The 18,719-nt window shown below is 48.1% G+C and overlaps 1 protein-coding gene across 1 annotated transcript; it reads left to right on the top strand.

The window, feature by feature from the left end:
- Window positions 1-3,998: 3,998 nt before the first annotated feature.
- LOC311205054 (beta-1,4-galactosyltransferase 3-like) lies at window positions 3,999-17,891 on the top strand (the record flags this gene model as incomplete). Its single annotated transcript, XM_084279343.1, has 6 exons — window positions 3,999-4,236; window positions 10,914-11,149; window positions 12,611-12,801; window positions 13,363-13,485; window positions 16,217-16,321; window positions 17,251-17,891. 6 exons carry the CDS (start codon window positions 3,999-4,001, stop codon window positions 17,390-17,392), a joined length of 1,035 nt encoding a protein of 344 aa, XP_084135469.1. The 3' UTR covers window positions 17,393-17,891.
- Window positions 17,892-18,719: the final 828 nt, after the last annotated feature.

The raw sequence follows: 18,719 nt of genomic DNA, 5'->3' as shown, positions 1-18,719 counted from the left end.
CAGAGGTGTTGCTTCAAGTGCAGTGTGAACTTTACAAGACCAGATCCTGTGAAAGGCTGAGAAAGAACTGCTGTGGCCAAAGGTACCCGAAAGATCCACCTCTCTAGAAAAAAACAGCCACCCCTCAAAAAAGAGGGGCAACTCTGCTTGGTGGTAGTGCCTCGAAGTTTCTGCAATGCCTGTACAAGGACTAACGCTACCCTTCTCTTCCCTTGATAGAAACCCTGGGTGTTGGGAGGGCAGTAGGTAAGACTGTCTCTGCATGAGCACCCTGCTTGGTATCGCTCTGTTACACCAGCACGTCGATCCCCCTTCTCCTTGGGCCCTGCATTTTCAAGGCCACGCTTCCCAGCCACTCTGCTGTGTTTTCAACAGGGATCTAGTGCAGGCCCCAGGAGACCAGGCATGGAGGAGAAGGGGAAAGAGAAAAAAGCAAGCAAGAATGAATCTTATTAAATGGAGCAAGGTACCTCTCTCGGTCTCTCATCACGCTTGAGGTTGATTGGAGGTGAAATTGCACTTTGAGGGAGGGGGAGCCCCCTCCCCTGGGACGATCCAGAGGCTCTTGCACAAACTTAATTTCAAGCTCTGTTGAAGACGGTGTCTTTTTCTTTTTTTTTTTTGTATGCATTCAATTTAATTTCTCAGACAGACGTGTGAAAATGAGAAAGGCAGACCTTTGACTCTGAGGATAGCTTGGTGCCTGCTTCTTACAGATCCAGTCTCACATTGTTTTCCTCCATCACTGCCCTCAATAAATCTGCACACAGGGGTTGCTAAAATGCCCTCCACCTCCCTTCCACGCTTCAGTGGGCACAGGTAAATTTTTATACTTCTTGTTGTTGTTGCATTTAAGCAATCCAATTCATTTTTAATTCAAAACACACCCTAGCTTTCTGTTTAAAACAGGAGCATCAGGACCTTGAAAAGGCTCGGACCTGCTGACGCCATGAAGTTCTGATCTGTATTCCTCCCCCCAGTCTGCTTGATCTTTAATCGACAGCTGGCTGAACATCAGCCAGCAGTGTGCCCAGGCGGCCAAGAAGGGCCACGGCATCCTGGCCTGTATCAGGAATAGTGTAAATGGCAATAGTAGGGAAGTGACAGCTCGTTATACTCAGCTCTGGTGATGCCTCACCTTAAGTACTGTGTTCAGTCTTGGGCCCCTCACAACAGGAAGGATGTTGAGATGCTGCAGCACATCCAGAGAAGAGCGACAAAGCTGGTGAAGGGTCTGGAGCACAAGTCCTGTGAGGAATGGCTGAGGGAGCTGGGGCTTTTTAATCTTGAGAAAAGGAGGCTGAGGGGAAACCTACCTGCAAGGTGGTTGCAGAGAGAGGTGGGGGTTGGTCTCTTCTCTCGGGTGACAAGCGATAGGACAAGAGGGACTGGCTTGAAATTGCACCAGGGGAGATTTAGGTTAGATGTCAGGAAGAATTTCTTTACTGAAAGGGTTTTCAAATATTGGAATAGGCTGCTCAGGGAGATGGTGGAGTCACCATCCCTGGAGGTATTTAAAAGGTGTGTAGATGAAGTCCTTAAGGACATGATCTAGAGGTGGACTAGTCAGGGTTAGACTCGATGATCTAAAGGGTCTCTTCCAACCCTGGCCATTCTATGATTCTATGATCTCTTGTGAGAAAAAGGCTCATGGTGGTTTCTGATTCACCCATTTTGGTGATGATGGCTGAAGAGGAGTAAGAGGAACTGCATGTGGTTTTGGAAGGCTCCTGAGGTGCTGTTTGGCTCCTCTGCGGGCAGTTCATCTGGCTACCTGTGTGTGAGTCTTCCAGTCTTGAGAGGATATATATACACGCAGGTGAAAACAGAGATGGGGGTAGGCTGTTGCCTTTCCAGCTGACCTGCTTCTTATGCCCAGGCACTGACACAGGGTGACAATTTTTGCAACTGAGTCCAGACTGCCAGGAATCTAGCAGGGCTGCCAGTGCAGGACAGTTCCAGTGGACCCAGGGCTTCTCCCTTCTGCAAGACTGATGGAGGCAGATGGGCCTTGCCCAAGTTACTCCTATGTCACAATTTCCTACTGCGGTCCAAGGAAGGATTGCAAGCAAAGCATAAAGTACTACCAGGCTCTAGAACAACTGCTGTCTGCTACCCCAGGCCATACCACAAAAACCTTGGTTCCCCTGTTTGCTTCGTGGCCGACGCAGATATTAATATTCTTCTGTCCATGGCATTGTACTCGCTGTGGCTTTCAGCAGAGCAGTTACTTTGTTTTACCAAGGGGGCAGGCCAGAAGGGTGGGTTTGCTGCGGTCACAGGGGAGATGGCACAGGGAGAACGTAAACGCTGGAGATGGAAGCCATCGTGCAAGAGACGCAGCCTTTGCAGGAGCAGCACTGGGTGGGTTTCAGTAAAGCAAGGCTTTGCCCAGGCAAAAGGAATGCAAAACACATTTTTTGTTTTAAAACCCAATTCGTTTAAAATTAAATGTGGAACAATGACAAATTACAAGTAGGCCCTAAGCGATCCATGGGAAGTGAACAATGGCTTGTTCTGCACAGCCGAGTGTCCCTACAGACATACCCCCTACATCCTGGCCCAGCTCTGACACGTAAGTACCCCCAGCTTGCCGTATAAACCCCACCACCCTCTCCCCCCCAACTCTTTCCCATGCCACCCTGTCTGGAGGGCAAACAGCAGGATGTATTCGCCTGGAGCCGGGCCAGGCTGACGTGCCAGCACATGGGAGCCGGCTGCTAAGGCTCAGAGCAGGGTGGGAGGTTGGGCGAGGGGTGCCTGCCCCCCCTCGCAGGCACAGGCTCCCTTAGGACGCCCTCACCTCAATACAAAGCCACCCGCTGACTCTTCCCTGATGGATGCCTCGTGGGGATTTCGTGCCTGTACCCCACCTTCCCCCGTGCCAAACGGCAGCGAAGCCAGGCAGCACGCGAAGCATCCGTCAGGAAGGCAGGCAGACAGACGGACAGCACAGCCCCGTACGCCCCGTCTCATTAAGGAACCAGCCAATAAAGGGGCGGGTGTGAAAGCCAAATTTGCGCGGGCGCTTGTGGCCACGGCGGCGGCTCCCTCGCTATGGAGGCCACGCCGCTGTGCTCCCTTCAGGCGCGGGGAGAGACGAGTGTATTCTCTCTACTCAGGGCCACACGCCGTTCGGAGTAACGCTGCGGGTCAGCAGCGGAGCAGAGCCGCTGGGCAGCTCCGCAGCCATCCTCCGACCCACAGCGCCGTCACCCGGCGGCCACGCCGGCAGCGGGCCCTATGGCGGCGGGCGCTGTGGGAGGTCGGGAACTACATCTCCCAGCCCGCCGCGCGGCGGCACCACCCCATGCCCGTGCCCGCCCTGTCCCGCTTTGCATGCTGGGAGTTGTAGTCTCCCCGGAAGGCGGGAGGGGATGCGCCTGGGCTCCTCCGCATGCCAACGGCGGCGGGGGCGGCTGCGTGACGGTGGGACGGAAGCGGCGCCTGGGCCGCGGGGCGAGGGCGCTCGCTTCCTCACCATGGGATGGGGCGGAGCGGAGCAGGCCGGGCTGTAACCCCCCCCTCGGAGCCTCCCGGCAGCCCGGCCTTCCTCCGCCCCGTCCGTGTGCCGCTCTGTCCCCGGCCGTGCGAGCGGTCTTCTCCCTGAAGCTGCCGGGCGTGTTTCCCGCCGCTGCCTTCGCCTCAGAGAGCCCGTCCCACGGGGGAAGGCGTCAGGGCGCGGGGGGGCGGCCGCTGCCCCCGTGGTGCTGCCTGCCGGGCCGGGGTGCCGCCGTCCCCCTGGTTCTCCTGCCGTGGGTCGGCTCTGCCGGCTCTGCCTCTCCCTTCAGCCCGCGGGAAGGGGCGGCTTGGCTCAAACCTGGAAGAGCAAGCTGCCGCCTGAGAAAGTTTGAGGAGGAGGAAGAGGAGAAGGAGGAGGAGGAGGAGGAGGAGGAAGATTCCCTGCGCGGCGATGTAGCCTGGAGCGTGGGACGGCAGCTCGTCGAAGGCAGCTCAGCCCCTCAGCCCGCCTGGCACCAGAGCATGGGCTAAACGCTATGCCCCTCTCCCGCGTCGACAATCGTTGTTTTCTGCTCTCTCTGCTTGTCTTCCAAGCAGTATTTATCCTGATACTGTACCGAGGGGGGCCTTCCAACGTGTTTCGGGGGCTCTTAGACTCGCATCAGGTCCTGGATTACTCCAAGACTCACGATGTGTATACAAACCTCAGCCTGTTCACCCGGGCGCCTAATGAGGAGACTATGCCCTACTGCTCCGTGCAGTCACCGATATTCGGTAGGTGCCAACCGACGGCGGGTGAATGTGCCTGGTGTGTGTCAATGCCGAACGCTCCCTGTTCTTCAAACTTTCCCCTTTTCGCTGTCACACCGGTATAATACCTGCACTAGCAACGCTTCTCTGTGTTAATTAACTTATCTTTAATGGTTATGCAAAGGGGGAAAAAGAAAAGTATTTTGGTTACTTCCAGTATTAAGGATTTGGCTACGTAGGGGTTGTGGAACAAGAGTGACAACAGTGTGCTGCTGGTAACACAGTAACTTTTATTTCTTGGCAGTACTATATGAAATGGTACTTTGGCAACTGCAAAGTATTTCTCTCTGACTCACTAACTCCCAAGTTCTTTGTCACAGCCTTTTATCAACCCTGTATGTTGTCCAATAGAAATTGACTGAGTTGGTTTTAAATATCCTTTGTATGGGAATGCAGCTTGGCATCTTGCTCTTTACCATGATCTATTCTGGTCTGTGATTGTTATCTGTCCTTTGTTATGACTTAGAAACTTCTCCTTCAAGGTCTGGTCACAGGTTGATTTGTATTTACTCTATGACCAGATCAGAGCTGATCTTGGAGGCAGCATTAACCCGGCTACTGTACTACAAAAACAGTGGAGACATTTTAGGTAAACACAGAGTCAAATGCATCAAGCAAGTTTGTTGGTAGTCAAGTGGCACATCTCTGGTAGTAGTAACAAATCCATGCTGCTCAGCCAGCCAAGAGTGGATGGATGGGTGAGTTCTGTGAGTATGCCCTTCCAGCTGTTTTGGGGATGCCTGCTTCGTAGAGTACTGTGTGGTAAGTTACCCTTTCTGTTCTTCTGTACTGCATGGATTTCAGCATGTCTAAATCTTGCGTGTAACTAGTCTTGGAGCGCTACCCAGTAGTTGCCCTGTCTTTCTAAGAAAGCTGGTCACTGCAGGTAGAGCATAGTGAGAGCAAATGGCTGACCTTGGTTCACAGGTGGAAGTGTTGTTGCTGTAGTTACTCCTGTGTTAAGTTGCTGGCAAGAGGCTAGAGAGCACTGCTGGGACACTTTGGATGAGCCTTTTTAGACTGTGGTCTTTGTAGTGATCCTTGTTCTTCATCAAAGTTTTCTTCCTTCCTCTGTTGCTGAAGTTCAGTGAAACACATGCAATATGTATGATGAAACGGTGTGATAGCTTTGGGGATTAGGCTTCTGCATTTCTCTTGGAAACAGCCCTCCTATGCAAATGCTGAAATACTTATTTTTTGAGCCTTTTTGCACAGGTGCCAGTTGTCTTAGTGTAGTCTCTGCTCATCACTCACTACCAGCCAATCAAAACTTTTTGGGGGAGGCTATGGTTCTGTGTTTCCAACTTAACTGTTCTGCTTGAAAAGCACAGCAGAGATGCCCCTGCACCATGCCTGACAAACTGTCAGATAAGCAAGAGTAGTGATGTCTATGGAGGAAGCAGATGCAGAGTAAAATTTCAGTAGTCAAAGCTCTTAGATCTGTGAAATCTCTTTAAGGCCTCTTCTGCCCATTCCTGGGAGTGCACAGAACAGAGGGGATGGGTCTGCATGTGGTGCTTCAGAGGTAAAATGGAAACATAATAGACGGAAGCAAACAGTAAGTTGACTGAGAAGAAAAAAAATATACAAGGCAAAGTAATTGTGGAAGTTTTGCTTTGTGAAAAAAATGGGAGTGGAGCATCTGGAGCATTGTTGCGTCGTTTGGAGCATTCCTATGGATTCAGCTGAAGAAAAATGAGTCCTCTGCTGCAGCTTAACTTTTACTCAGTGATATTTGCCTTTAAATATAAGAAGTAAATTATTCCTTCTGCTATTTACTATATGCCAGCCTCTTCTCAGTGGTTGGGTTGTGGTGTGTGTTTTAGGGTTTTTTTTAACCCAAGAAATGCATGCTAATCTGCAAGGTGGTTGCCCTTTGTTTTGTATGTGATGGGCACATGTGAATAGGTATATAAATGCTTTATAAATGGTTATCTTCCCTCATGGGACTGATCTCTCTTGGAAGCATTGTATCTGAGAGAATGATGCCTCTTAATTTTATAAATTCCATTAAATGAGATTTCAAATCAATTCTTGAGGACTCAGTCTCCGATTCAGGGCTGGTAATAAGTCCCTGTGTCCTCTCCAAAGCGTGTTAAGGTAACTGGGAGGAATGCCAAATGCCTTAAATGGTTTCTGCATCAGGGCCTTAATGAACTGCAGCACTTTTCCCACTTGTGTGTAGAGTAGATCGTTTTGGTAACTGTTTGAATGTAAGATTGGCTTGCAGCTCATCTGTCTCTTTCCTGCCTCCTGAATCTACAGCATCTTGGTTCTGCCAGGGCTGCAGAGTAAGAATTAAAGTATAATTGCTAAACATCTCCAGTTGCCTTGGAGGAGCTAGATTCTTGTCGTTCTAATGTCTTTAATGCTTAGTGCTGTCCATGGGACCTTTTGTGACTGACAACTTCAAAAGGTTTGTGCTAGATTAGATAGTATATTCATTAGTATTACGAATAAATTGCTCAAGTTCCCTTAAAGGCTGAAGTTTCTACATAAGTAATGAGTTACCTGTTTCATCCTCCTTTGTTTCTGGAAAAAGCAAAGTGTTTATATTTAAGAACTGTGCTTATTCAACCTTATCGAAGTAGCATTTAAATTCAAAATCTGACTTCTTTCAGTTCAGTTTTCAGATCTCTTGCCAGGAAGAAGCTTGATGCCAGAAGACTTGGGATTTTTTTTAAAAAATTTAAGAAATAGCTGATTTTGTGTATGGTATTTTCAGAACAAGTTGGTTTGGCCCTTGAGGACTTAAGTAGTTGAAAGTTCTCTCTGTAGCTCTGCTGTTTATAATTTGCTTATGCTGTGGAAGAATTTTTTTCCAAGCCCTTCTTATAGTATTTGCTCCCTTTCACTCCCATCTGTCATAACCTTTTCATGAGTGTGACCATCTGTCGTGGTAATGAGTGGCTCCTGCTCTGTTTTCTAATGGATGCTCTCCTACTAGACTTTGTTTTCTTGGGTTTAAAGAGAGGCAGAAAGGTGGTAATGCTGAGAAGCAGCCTTGTGTTCAGCCATTAGAAACTGCTGGTTAAATTAAGGCTGTTGGTCAACTTTTTATAATCATCATCATTATTATTATTATTTTTCTTCCATGTAAAGAGTTGTAGAGTCACACAAATGTGTCTCTTGACGTGCTGTGGGGTGCTGCCCTTTCTCATTGAGGCATTCACCCATGCTGGTGTTCCCGTTTGTTTAGCTCGCAAAGTCCTGCTGCTTCTGGTTGAACTCAAGTAACTACAGCTGTTAACTCTAAAGGTGTATCAAGGGGGGTAGTAGTCATGTAGCTTCTTTCTTCAGGTGGGATGGATTTGGTCAAAATCAGTAGATACCCTCCTCTACCCACCACCACCCCCCCTCTCACCCTGCTAATCAAACCTAGGAGGCCTAGGAGGCAAAGCAAGCAGGGAGTCTGCTGTCGCTGGCACCAGCTGGCAGCACAGGGGTATCAACTCTACTCACTGCTGTGTTACTGAAATGATCTGCATGTGATGGTACAGGTGTGGAAAGAGTTTCGGAAACAGGCTGTGGGGAAATGGCTTGGATGCTTCAGGGCATTGATTCTGTACTGTGTCAGAACTGGGGTGCTGTGCTTTCCAGTATGTCTGAGGTGGCCTTTTCCTCCTTTCCCAGAGCTGCACTGTGAGAGTTTTTATTTCTCCCTATTCAGTGCAGCTTGCAGCTGCTCTGTTCCCATCTGGGATTGGACTGGGTTACAGTGCATTACCCTTTGGGCAGAAGGGGAGACCTGAGAGCTGGAATTTATCTTGTAACCAAGGAGCGCAGGGCAGCCAGAGGTTTTGGGGTGCAAGTCACAGATTAATTTGTTTTCTGTGTTTCCTTGGCATACACTAGCTTGAGTTTCTTGCTGAGTTGTTTGAGGTGTAGAGCCGGGCACCTCAGGAGAATGTAACATCTTGAAACACCTGAAGAAACTGCAGATGTTACCCTCATGATTCATGAGGGTATGGAACCCTGCCTCTGTGGGACAGCAAAAGGGATTATGGAATCATGGAATGGTTAGGGCTGGAAGGGACCTTAAAGATCAGTAAGTTCCAACCCCCCTGCTATGGGCAGAGACATTAGACCAGGCTGTGCAAGGCCCCATCTGACCTGGCCTCGAACACTTCAAGGGAGGGGGCAGCTTATGTATTTTTTCCTTGGAGCAATGATCTGTAGTTGAAATCTGGTCTGAATATGGCATTTCTTTAGCAAGCTCATCGAATCAGTAGTTAATGGTGCTTTTGTTAAAAGATCTGATAACTGGGGAGTTCTTAAATCTGCAAAGCTACAGGTTAAAAACAATGTGGGACTAAAAGATCTCAAAGGCAGAATAGGACACTCTTTGCCACCAAGTAGGTAGTAACATCAAACAGCCTTCGTAGCAAACACGACCTAGATTCAGGGGTCTGCAGCAGGATCTTTTTGGTTTCAGGTGCAAAGGTACAGCAGTGTACCCCAGCTTCCTACTGAGGATGACATGGTCAAAATGAAATTCCCCGTGCGTTTAGGGAAGGGGAATGTGATGTGTGCTTAGGGAAGGATGTGATGCTTAGGGAAGGAATGAGAAGTGATACTTAGCACTGCACAGTCTTGCTGAGGAGCGAAATTCGGGCTTTCCTTTTAAAACCAGACAAAACCCAAAGAACAAAAGCCATGAGGCGGGATCCATATTGGCCAGACCTCGCTGACAGTGTGAGGAGTGGGCTGTTCAGACCAGCCTTCAGGAAACCCCATCTCCTGTGTTCCTGGAGGAGGAGGAGACACAGTGCCTATGGGCTGGCCCATCAGAAATACCAGCTATGCCAACTTCCACATGCTGGCACAGTGTTTCCCAGTTCGGAATGGACAGCTTGGATTTTATGCCAAAGTTAGTCCCAAAGCCTTGTTAGTTCTCCCTCCCTTCCCCCCCAAAAAAAACCCCTCCAAATAAGAAAACCATAAACAATAAAACCTGTGAAGGGATGCTGCCTCCCCCGTGCCAGTGAAACCGGATGTGGGTAAACGCATGCAGGGTTTCTGTTTTCTTTCTTTTTCTTTTTTTTTAGAATTTTAGCAGAACCTTGAACATAGGAAGAAGGGCTGGAGAAAAGTATCTTCTGGACACATTTGCTGAACTATTTAATTAGACTTAAGATGCACCTATACCTTTCCCTCATGCTCACATGAAACCTGCTGAACACCAGGCTGAAATACTTGCTCTTTCTCAGGCTTCGTTATCAGAAGTTCTTGAGAGAGGAATTCATTCCAGTGGTTTAAGAAGGAGTTTGACTTAGATACTGAAAACCTGCTTCAGGTTGAGCTTGGACTGAAAAGAAAAAGCCATTTAAAAAAAGCCCCAACAAACAAACGAAACCCCCAAACCAGCCCAAACCCCAACAACTTTCCTCACAGCGCTTGTGGAGCAAAAAAATGTTTTCTCTTTCGGTAGCATGACCTGTAGAGAATTGTCAGGCCTACTTAAAGGTGTCGTTTGAAATTGTCAGCTTGAGATTGTGATTTAGGTCAAGGTTGATGTAAGGAATAGATTTTGATCTTGTCCTGCATTTGTGTCGTATGTCCTTAAAGTTGATAGTAGTTGCAAACCATCAAAACAGAGACTTGTACATAAAACTAACTATCTTGCTAGTTCTGGAACCTTTTCTCACTCCCCAGGAGGACAGGCATTTAAATTATTGTGGAATTTGTTTGTTCATACTGTTGCAACGTGAGACTGGTGTTAAAATGGTGACTGATGCTTTATGTGGATTCTGTCTTTCTTGTGACTTGTCAAGCTGCTTCCATCTGAAGAATGAAAGAATTCAGATTACAGAAAAATAATAATTCAGCGTTTTAAATTAGGTAAAAACTGTTAGAATGTGCTGGATATGTTCTGCATTTAAAATGGAGGTGCTGAGTGCAGGAACTGCCACATGTGGTTCCTTCTGCTACCCTGTGCCTGAAGACACGTAACTTTTTCTCCTCTTCCTTCTCGACTCTCATCTGCCTCTCCCAAAATTTTGAAGTGCTGTCTGCTTCCCACAGTGTACATCATTAAATAATACAGCAAATGCAGCCCTTGTGGCATGAGGTTGTAACATCAAATTGAACTTGATACCCTTTGTTTGTTTGTTTGTTTTAAATGAAAACACTAACTTTTCCTGAAGCGTTTGTATTTGGGCTTTAAGCTATTTCTCCCCATACCTACTTGGATGGTCTTCTGCACATCCTTGTCCTTGAGCCTCCTCTGAAGGAGGCTTAGAGAGTTTCTCTGCATGGGTAGCAAAAGTTCACCTTGATTTAAGTGCCAGTGCTGTTCTTGCAGGGAATACATTTATTCAGGTATCCTGTCTGGGCAACTCAAGACCAGAAGGTTTGCTTGTGTAGCAGGGAGCCACTACCAGGAAAGAACAAGCTTGGTGAGGCTTCCCAGCTGTGCTGACACCCAGGATGCTTCTCTGGCTGGTCGCCTGGCGGGGAGGTGACCAGAGAGAGTGGTGGAATTCATTATGTGGGCACATCCGTGTGGCATTAACTCTTCTGGGCTAGGGCAGGGCAGGTGTCCTCAGTAATAAACCTGTGTGCACTGATAGACATGAATGAAGGTGGAGAAACATCACTGACCTTTTTATTATGACTTCTTTTTCTGTCTCTCTCTACAGTGGGTCCATTAACCATCTCCTTCAGGGCGTTCCCTAGTGAAAGAATGATCATCCAGAAGAACCCTTTTGTTCAGTCTGGTGGCCGCTACAGGCCCCCTCACTGCTTGGCCCGCTACAAATCAGCCATCCTTGTGGCCTATAGGAACCAGGAGAAGTACCTTCACCATCTTCTCTACTATATTCATCCTTTCCTGCAGCGCCAGCAGCTCAGTTACAGTATCTACTTGATTCAGCAGGTAAAGCTAAACCAGATGTGCCTCATGGTGTAGCTGAGCTTCCCAGTTAAGGGTTAGGTTCTGAACAAGATCATCAAGTTCCAACCCCCTCTCTCATGGGCAGGGACACCTCCTACTAGGCCCGGCTGCTCAAGGCCCCATCCAACCCGGCCTTGAACACTGCCAGGGAGGGTGCAGCCACCAGCTCCCTGGGTAACCTGTGCCAGGGCCTCACCACCCTCGTAGTGAAGAATTTGTTCCTAAGAACCAATCTAAATCTACCCCCTTCCAATTTAAAACCATTCCCCCTCATCTTGTCACTCCCTGCCCTTCTAAAAAGTCCCTCCCCAGCTTTCTTGTAGGCCCCTTCAGGTACTGAAGGCCACTGTAAGATCTCCCTGGAGCCTTCTCTTTGGGTTTGAAGAACCCCAACTCTGTCAGCCAGAGATCAGCTGCAACGGGAGTCGCTGCATAAAGCATGGATGAAAATCATCACAAAACTCTCCTAACTCATGAGCCAGCATGGGAGGCTGAAGCAACAAGCTGCTGGGAGAGTATTTTCCTGGCAATGCAGTCATATCATCACCCATCCCTTGGGCTTTTCATTGAGCTGTTGCCTGCCAAAGCCAGGCTGTCTGTCTGGGTCCACCTCTGGACTGGCCCAGCAGAGGAGTTTACATGTCCTGCTGCATTCAGTGACATGTGTGGGGTGAGAGCAGGTCGGTTTCCTGCTGTCCCATCTTCATGGCTGCTAATGATTGCAATACCGTATCACTTGTGAAGTTCATCATTCTGCTGTTGATCTGCTGCTATTTGGTTGGGGTTTTTTAAATTTCTTCTAGGGGGGGTAACATTGTAATGAAGTGCTAACTTGTATTTTCAGTTGTTTGAGTTGATCGTGGCATGTCTGTACCTGGCCAGTGCAGCTACTGAGCAGAATTATTAAAACTAAAGTGAAGTTGGATATTTTTTAGTCTGTATCAAATAAAAATACCTGGCAGGACCCCTCTGTGGGCCAACCCATGCAGATCAACCAGCTGTTTTTAACTGGTCTGGCCTGGTATTGCAGAAGATCAGTGGTGAGAGAGCAAGTTTGGGATTAATTAAAAATGCTGCCCCGTTGGGAGGGAGAAGCTGCTCTGCTCGTGACCGAGGTGTGTTTTCACTTCTAAGCATCAGGAAGCTGTACTCAGGACAGAAACACCCACGTGCAGACATACAGCTGCAGACAGACTGACAGGTCTCTGAAGTCAGCCTCCCTCAGCAGCCTGTGGTCAGTACTCCCTGGCAGGGCACAGCTTACAGCTGCTGAGCTGTGAAGGGAGCGGGTCAAGTCTTCAGTCTGGGCTGTGAGACCTGCAGCCAGTACTCATTCCTCCCGGTGACACTCAGTTCAATACAGCTTTTTTTTTGAACTAATGTGAATTTTAATGGACTGACCCTCTGCTGCCTGGGTGAGGAAAGGTGGGATGTCTTTTCCAGGCGGGGAATGGCACATTTAACCGAGCGAAGCTGCTGAACGTGGGTGTCCGGGAGGCGCTGAAGGATGACGACTGGGACTGCCTTCTCCTGCACGATGTGGACCTGGTGCCTGAGAACGATTACAACCTCTATATTTGTGATGAGTACTATCCCAAGCACATGGCTAGTGCCATGGATAAGTTCCAGTACACGTAAGTGCCTCCCTTTGCTCTGGATGTATATATGCTAATTGGTTTGTTTCCTGCATCCAAGTGTGAAAAATCCATCCTGTGAGAGGCTGGGTGTTCTACACCAGAGACTTCCCCAGAAAAGGGTATTCCTGACCTAGGCAATGTGGTCTTGAATGGCTCCTTGCCTGCAGTTCCCTGTTCCGCTGTTAACTCAGCTTGATGGCAAATAACTGGCAGATTTCCATTCACCCTTCCCCCCCCCCCCCCCAGAATAAAAGCACAGGGTGGGAATTATCAGATCATGTGGAACGCGGGTGGTGGGGTGTGGGGTTTTTTTGAATGCACCCAAGAGGTGAATTTCAAAACCAGCTTTACTTTGGTCTGCTGGCAGGGGGAGGGGGAGTGGGGAATGACACATGATGTTACAGGATAAGAATTATACTGGTATGGCTTTTGTGGGTTTGGGCACTGTTACAGGCCGTCGTAAGGTATGTGATTAATGTATGCATGACTTGGATCACTTCAAGTTTGTCAGTGACTGGTGTTAGCCTCCAATATTGATACTTCTTTCTTTTCTTTTAGTCTGCCATACAAGTCGTTTTTCGGGGGTGTATCAGCTCTGACTCCAGAACATTACATGAAGATGAACGGTTTTCCAAACACATACTGGGGCAGCGGGGGAGAAAATGACGACATCGCTACGAGGTACTAATGCACAGGGCAGGCTTAGAGTAGAAGCAGGCACGCCAGGGAAGCAAACAGGGAAAGGAACTAAGATGGGGTTCCGTAACGTGCTCACGCTATCGTTGCAATCCACAATGCTGTGGCCATGGGGAATGCTGATGTCAGAAGATGCTCAGAATCTGTGAATCCGATCATTGTGTGCTGGGAGGACAAAGCTTTCCTCAGACTCCGGAGGGTGGAATGCTCCTTCACCTCCTTGTGCCTTCACTCACTCTGGAGTGTGTCCAAGGGGTTATAAGCACCAGTAGCTGACAAGTGACTCCATTGACATTAACAGCCGCAAGGGAGGGAAGGAGCCTACGAGCTTGAGGAGTAAGAAAACCAAGAAGGTACTGATTAATTCTCTGGCAGTTGGCAGTTTAAGTGCATTCTAGTATTGCATAATCACCAGTACTTGGAATTAAGGAGCACAAGGCATTCTAACGTGTGCCTCCCGTGCTGGGTGATGGAGAAGGCTCTGTGCTACCGTGAGTCAGTGACAGGGAGATCTGATGCTTTTTTCCCCCCCTTGTACTTCAGTTGTCATGGCAGCAGCATGCTATAGAAGTGAGCACAATGAGTTCAGTTCCAGGTACTCTGCCTCATGCGAATGCTTCAAGTAGAGAACCAGGGCCGTAGCTGCTTTGTTCAGCTGTGTGTAGCCGCGCTGTGCACCTTCGCCACACCGTGCTGAGGCGACCTCACGGGGAGCCTGTAACACCAAACTGCCAGTGAAGCCCCGGGTGTTTCTTGGTCTTGCACAGCGTGACAAGTTCGACGGTTTCAGTGGTGTTTTCTGTTTGAGGGCTGTAGGAGTTCTTACGAAGTGGTGTTCTTCTGGGAACTGAAAGTCGGGTTTTCTAACATAGAGAGCCGCCTCCTCCTTTCAGCAGAACCTAACTAAAAGGGTCTGGGATTGTTCAGAGATTCAATGTTTACCTAAAGAAATGGAATGCCAGGAAAATAGGTCTTTAAAACAAACACTACAATGCTGTGTCTCTTCAGCTGTTCTTAGTGTAGCATTTAATGTGCTTTCAGTACCGGTAGTTAGAGAGTCTTACCATTTATGCACAGGAGTGTGCTTCCTTACAGAAATATCTTAAGGCAAGTGGGTTACATTGGTCCCAAAATAGCCCTTTCTTGAAGGGAAGTTAATCATGTGTTGTTTCTCTGAAAACTTACACTAATGACTAGCAGTGTCCTGGCCCATAGGCACACAGAGGCCACGGACGGTGCCTGTTAATGATTCATTCACATGCTGAAGTCTCAACCTGCAGAAGTTAGGGGTGAGCTGCCAGGTTTTGAATGGTCAGCTTGATGCCCTGAATGCGATGTGGATTTTTAGGAGGTGCTGCTCAATGTAGCAACAAAATTAGTATTTGAAATCAGGTATTCAATAGAAAAAAAGAAAACAACCCTGTGTAAAGATTTTATGCTGAGATTCTTAGTAAAGCAGAGGTTGGGGGAGGGAGTGCTGGCTGCTAGTTACTTGGCAGACTGCAGTAACCTGGTATTAGTCCTAGCAAACACCAGGTTCCACCTGGCTTTCTTATTGGAAGAAAACACTGCTCTTATTGAAGCCACTCACATGTTAACATCATCAACTACAGAAAAGTCTGTTGGGTTCTTAACAGTAAATTAATACATTAACTGGTTCATACTATGTCTTTAATCTTGCAATGCAGAAATTGTAACAGCAAAGCTAGTTTAGTCTTCCTGCTTTTTCCATGTCTTTTTGATTAAATGTGCAATAAGCTTATGTTCAGAAAACAAGAAGCCTTGTCTAAAATTCAGCCTGAAATAATAGCATGTCATACTGTCAACAAAGTGTTGTAATCAGTTGATTGCTCTAGAGTAACAAATACTGCCAGTTCTGTAGCCTCTTTCAGCTTTTTAACAAACATTCCTGCTTCAGCACAGCCTGCTGCTGTACCAGATCTCCACGGCAGGGAATCAAATGCTACAAACATGCCAGTTAGATAACCTCAAATGAGCAACCATCGTTATATTCAGAGGAATTTCCTCTGCCTAAGAGCAGCCCCGTGATAAGAGGCTTGCTAGCCCTAGCCCTCTTATAGGCACTTTTTATGGGTAAACTAACCTAGGTGCCGTTGGCAGTGGGTTGCTTGAAGGTCACCCAGAATGCTGGTTTTAGGAGCGCTCTTCTGGAATTTTGAGCCTTCAGTTCACTTTTCCCTTGTGAGCTGTTGAGCTGCAGAACAGTTAGGCATTTGTTTGGCTAGTGGTGCCTGTATTTATCACTAATCTATGAAGCCAGTCCTCTAAATGAATGGCATTTCGCAAAGAACAGGGAAGAGCTTAATCTGGATCTGAAACTGGGGACTGGCGGCCTTCCAGAAACCACCGAGCCTGGGTTGGTTTAAAGTTTAGGTGATGGGCCTGTGTGCAGCAAGAGCTGTCATCCTACAGGGAAACAACACTAACTCTGGCTTGTCAGATGTGTGGCAATTGCTCTTGAATGCTCCATGTGCTGCTGTTTGCTCCCTGCTTGGTATAATCCTCTTCGTGCGCTGCTGAGGTGCGCTGCAGCTGGGAGCTTTCCAGCCCAGTTAGAGCTGGGAGAGAAGAGAATGTGGTGTCAAACTCACTCCTTTCAGCTTTGATTGCATTAGCACTGACTGAAATTCCCTGTAACTGGGCGTAGGAATTGTGTCCTGCTGCCCAAGCCAACGGTTTGTTTGTTGGTTTAAAGGATTCGGCTGGCGGGAATGAAAATCGTCCGGACGTCACCTCACCTGGGGCGCTACAAGGTGATGGACTACAGCGAAGAGGAGGAGATGCAAGAGCCTTGGAGAAGGTAACTGTTCTGGGGGAAGGTGAGCAGCTAGGAAGCGAGGTTGACTGTGGCAGGGTGACTGTTGCCACTGTCTTCCTCAGAACTGCCACTGTTTTTCTACTTAAAGGTGGCCGTTTAAAGGAGGCTCCCAGTCAGATTCAACTGAGAATCCTTCAGCACCTGTCTCTGCATTTGAAGGGCTTCTCCTGGATTCCTACTGTTAAGGATATGGGGTAGTGAGGAAGCCAACTTGTTACCAAATTACTCAGGGAATAAAACTTAAATAAAATACTGCCTGTCTTATGAGTAGGGAGAGCTCAGATTGGGGGGGAGCTTTGTTACAACCCCCTGTAACAAAAACTGGCTCTTCAGTCTGAGGCTTTACAGCACACCATTAAAATACTAGAAAGCAGCGTTCTAGTTTGAAGAGGTGAGGAAGGTGCTATGAGAGACCTGAGCAGAGACCCAGTTTTACATAAAAGAGATGGAGGAGGGTGTTGGGTCAAGTGTGGTAGAAGTGTCTCCTCCTGACAGCACACAGCTCCCTTCTGTCATGTCAGAACTCAGGTTTCCATAACAACCCTGCCTTAAAGCCTACGTACAGCAGCCTGTGTGCACCATTGCTGCAAGGCTCTGTGGTGCACGCCCCAGGTCTCTCTAAGCTTGCTGCTTTTCAGGTCATACCTGCCACCTCACTAGTCTCCCTGCCTGATTGGGTTCCAGTCCAAGCTGTCCTCCTTTAGAATACACAGGGTGTACCTACACCAATCTGCTGAGTCTAACAAAATGCCTTCTCTTTCTTGCCTGTCTTCTGGGAAAAGAATTTACTTGGGGCTCTCCCCCTAGCAGCTTTCACCTACTAGAAGCCCTTGCCCCCCTCTGGAAGTAGCTTCAGCTGCAAACATCACCTTTGTTCTTCTCTCTAAGTGGAGGTATTCTTCCTTCTCCAGGCCTACTCCCCACCATGACACCAGGAAAACATGGAAGGACGATGGAATGAATTCATTAGAGTTCAAGCTCCTTTCCAGGACCAAGCATCCTCTTTATACCAACATCACTGTGGACATTGGATACGTTCCCCCCTTTGCCTGAGAGAATGAAAACAAAAGCAGTTTGGGCACGGCCTGGCAGCAGGCACGTGGGCCTTTGGCCTCTACCTCCTCTTGCAGCATGAAGCCTGCACCACCTGAGACTAATCCGTTTGTCTTTCATATGTTTCACTTCTGTTTAAGATGTAGAAGAGGCCTGAGGAGCAGGGTGTGACAGCTAACACAGTTCTGCCTTACTGTAGGGATGGTCAGAGCACTGTAAAACTCACCCACCCTCCCAGCCCTGGGGGATGAAGGTCTCCTTGACAGTAAGCTGACCCAGGTCATCTTGAACCTTTGTTCCATAGCTGGATCACTCTGTCCTCCTCCTCACTTAAGTGTTAATTGGGATGCAAGCCACTCTGTCAGAGGGGCCATTCAAGTGCTGAATTTTGAGCAAGTGTTGCAGTTCTGTAAATATCTTTTGTGAATTTGAGTAAAACAAGAGCGTGTGTTTAGGTTAAGAGCTTATTAAATATTCTAGAAGAGTATAATAAAGGAAGTTGCCCTGAAACCAGACAAAAACCAGTCCTTGTTTTTTCCTGGCCTGAACCATTGGTATTTAATTGTTTTTATTGTGGCTCAAAGTGATTCAGGCTGAGCTGTTACCTAGCTGAACCTTGTGTGCAGAGCAGGGAAAGTAATCTAGTATTTCAGCTGTCACTTAAACATTAGTTACCTCCTGAAGGTTGCTCTGTCTCCAGTATAACACAGTAATTCCTTCTGCATTTTGTTTCCCCAAAGTCAGTTAAACATGTCAACAGCAGGGCCACGACCCTGGCAAGAATGCCTTTGTACCTACCTGATAGAGAATGTCCAAATGAGCCATCCTCCTCTCTGAACCCCTCCTTTCACTGCACTGCCAGTCAGTGGCACTGCCTGCCAGGTTTTGGTATGTATGAGCATGAGTGCAGCTTCTGTGAGAGCAGGGAACTTCTAGTACATCCCACTAACAGGAATTTATGTAAAGCTTCAGCTTTTTCTATGCCTGGAATAATGAGTCAACTAGCTAGGGACCATTCTTTTGTATTAGCATGTTGGGGTTGCATGGCAAGGGTTTGGTAGTGGGGGAGGGCTAGGAGTGGCTTCTGTAAGAAGCTGCTAGAAGCTTCCACTACATATGACAGGGCCAGTGCCTGCCAGCTCCAAGCTGGACCTGCTGCTGGCCAAGGTCGAGCCAATTTGGAATGGTGGTAGTGCCTCTGGGATAACATAGTTAAGGGCAGGGTGGGGAGGGGGAAGAAGGAGAAGCAGCTTTCACAGCCAGGGAAAGGAGGAAGAACGAGGGGGAAGACACCCTCCAGGTGCCACAGCACCCCTGCAGCCTGTGG

This window comes from Gallinula chloropus, assembly GCF_964237585.1.
Source record: "Gallinula chloropus genome assembly, chromosome: 1".
In the NCBI taxonomy this organism is placed as follows: domain Eukaryota; kingdom Metazoa; phylum Chordata; class Aves; order Gruiformes; family Rallidae; genus Gallinula; species Gallinula chloropus.
This window is presented reverse-complemented; position numbering and strand designations above follow the sequence as displayed.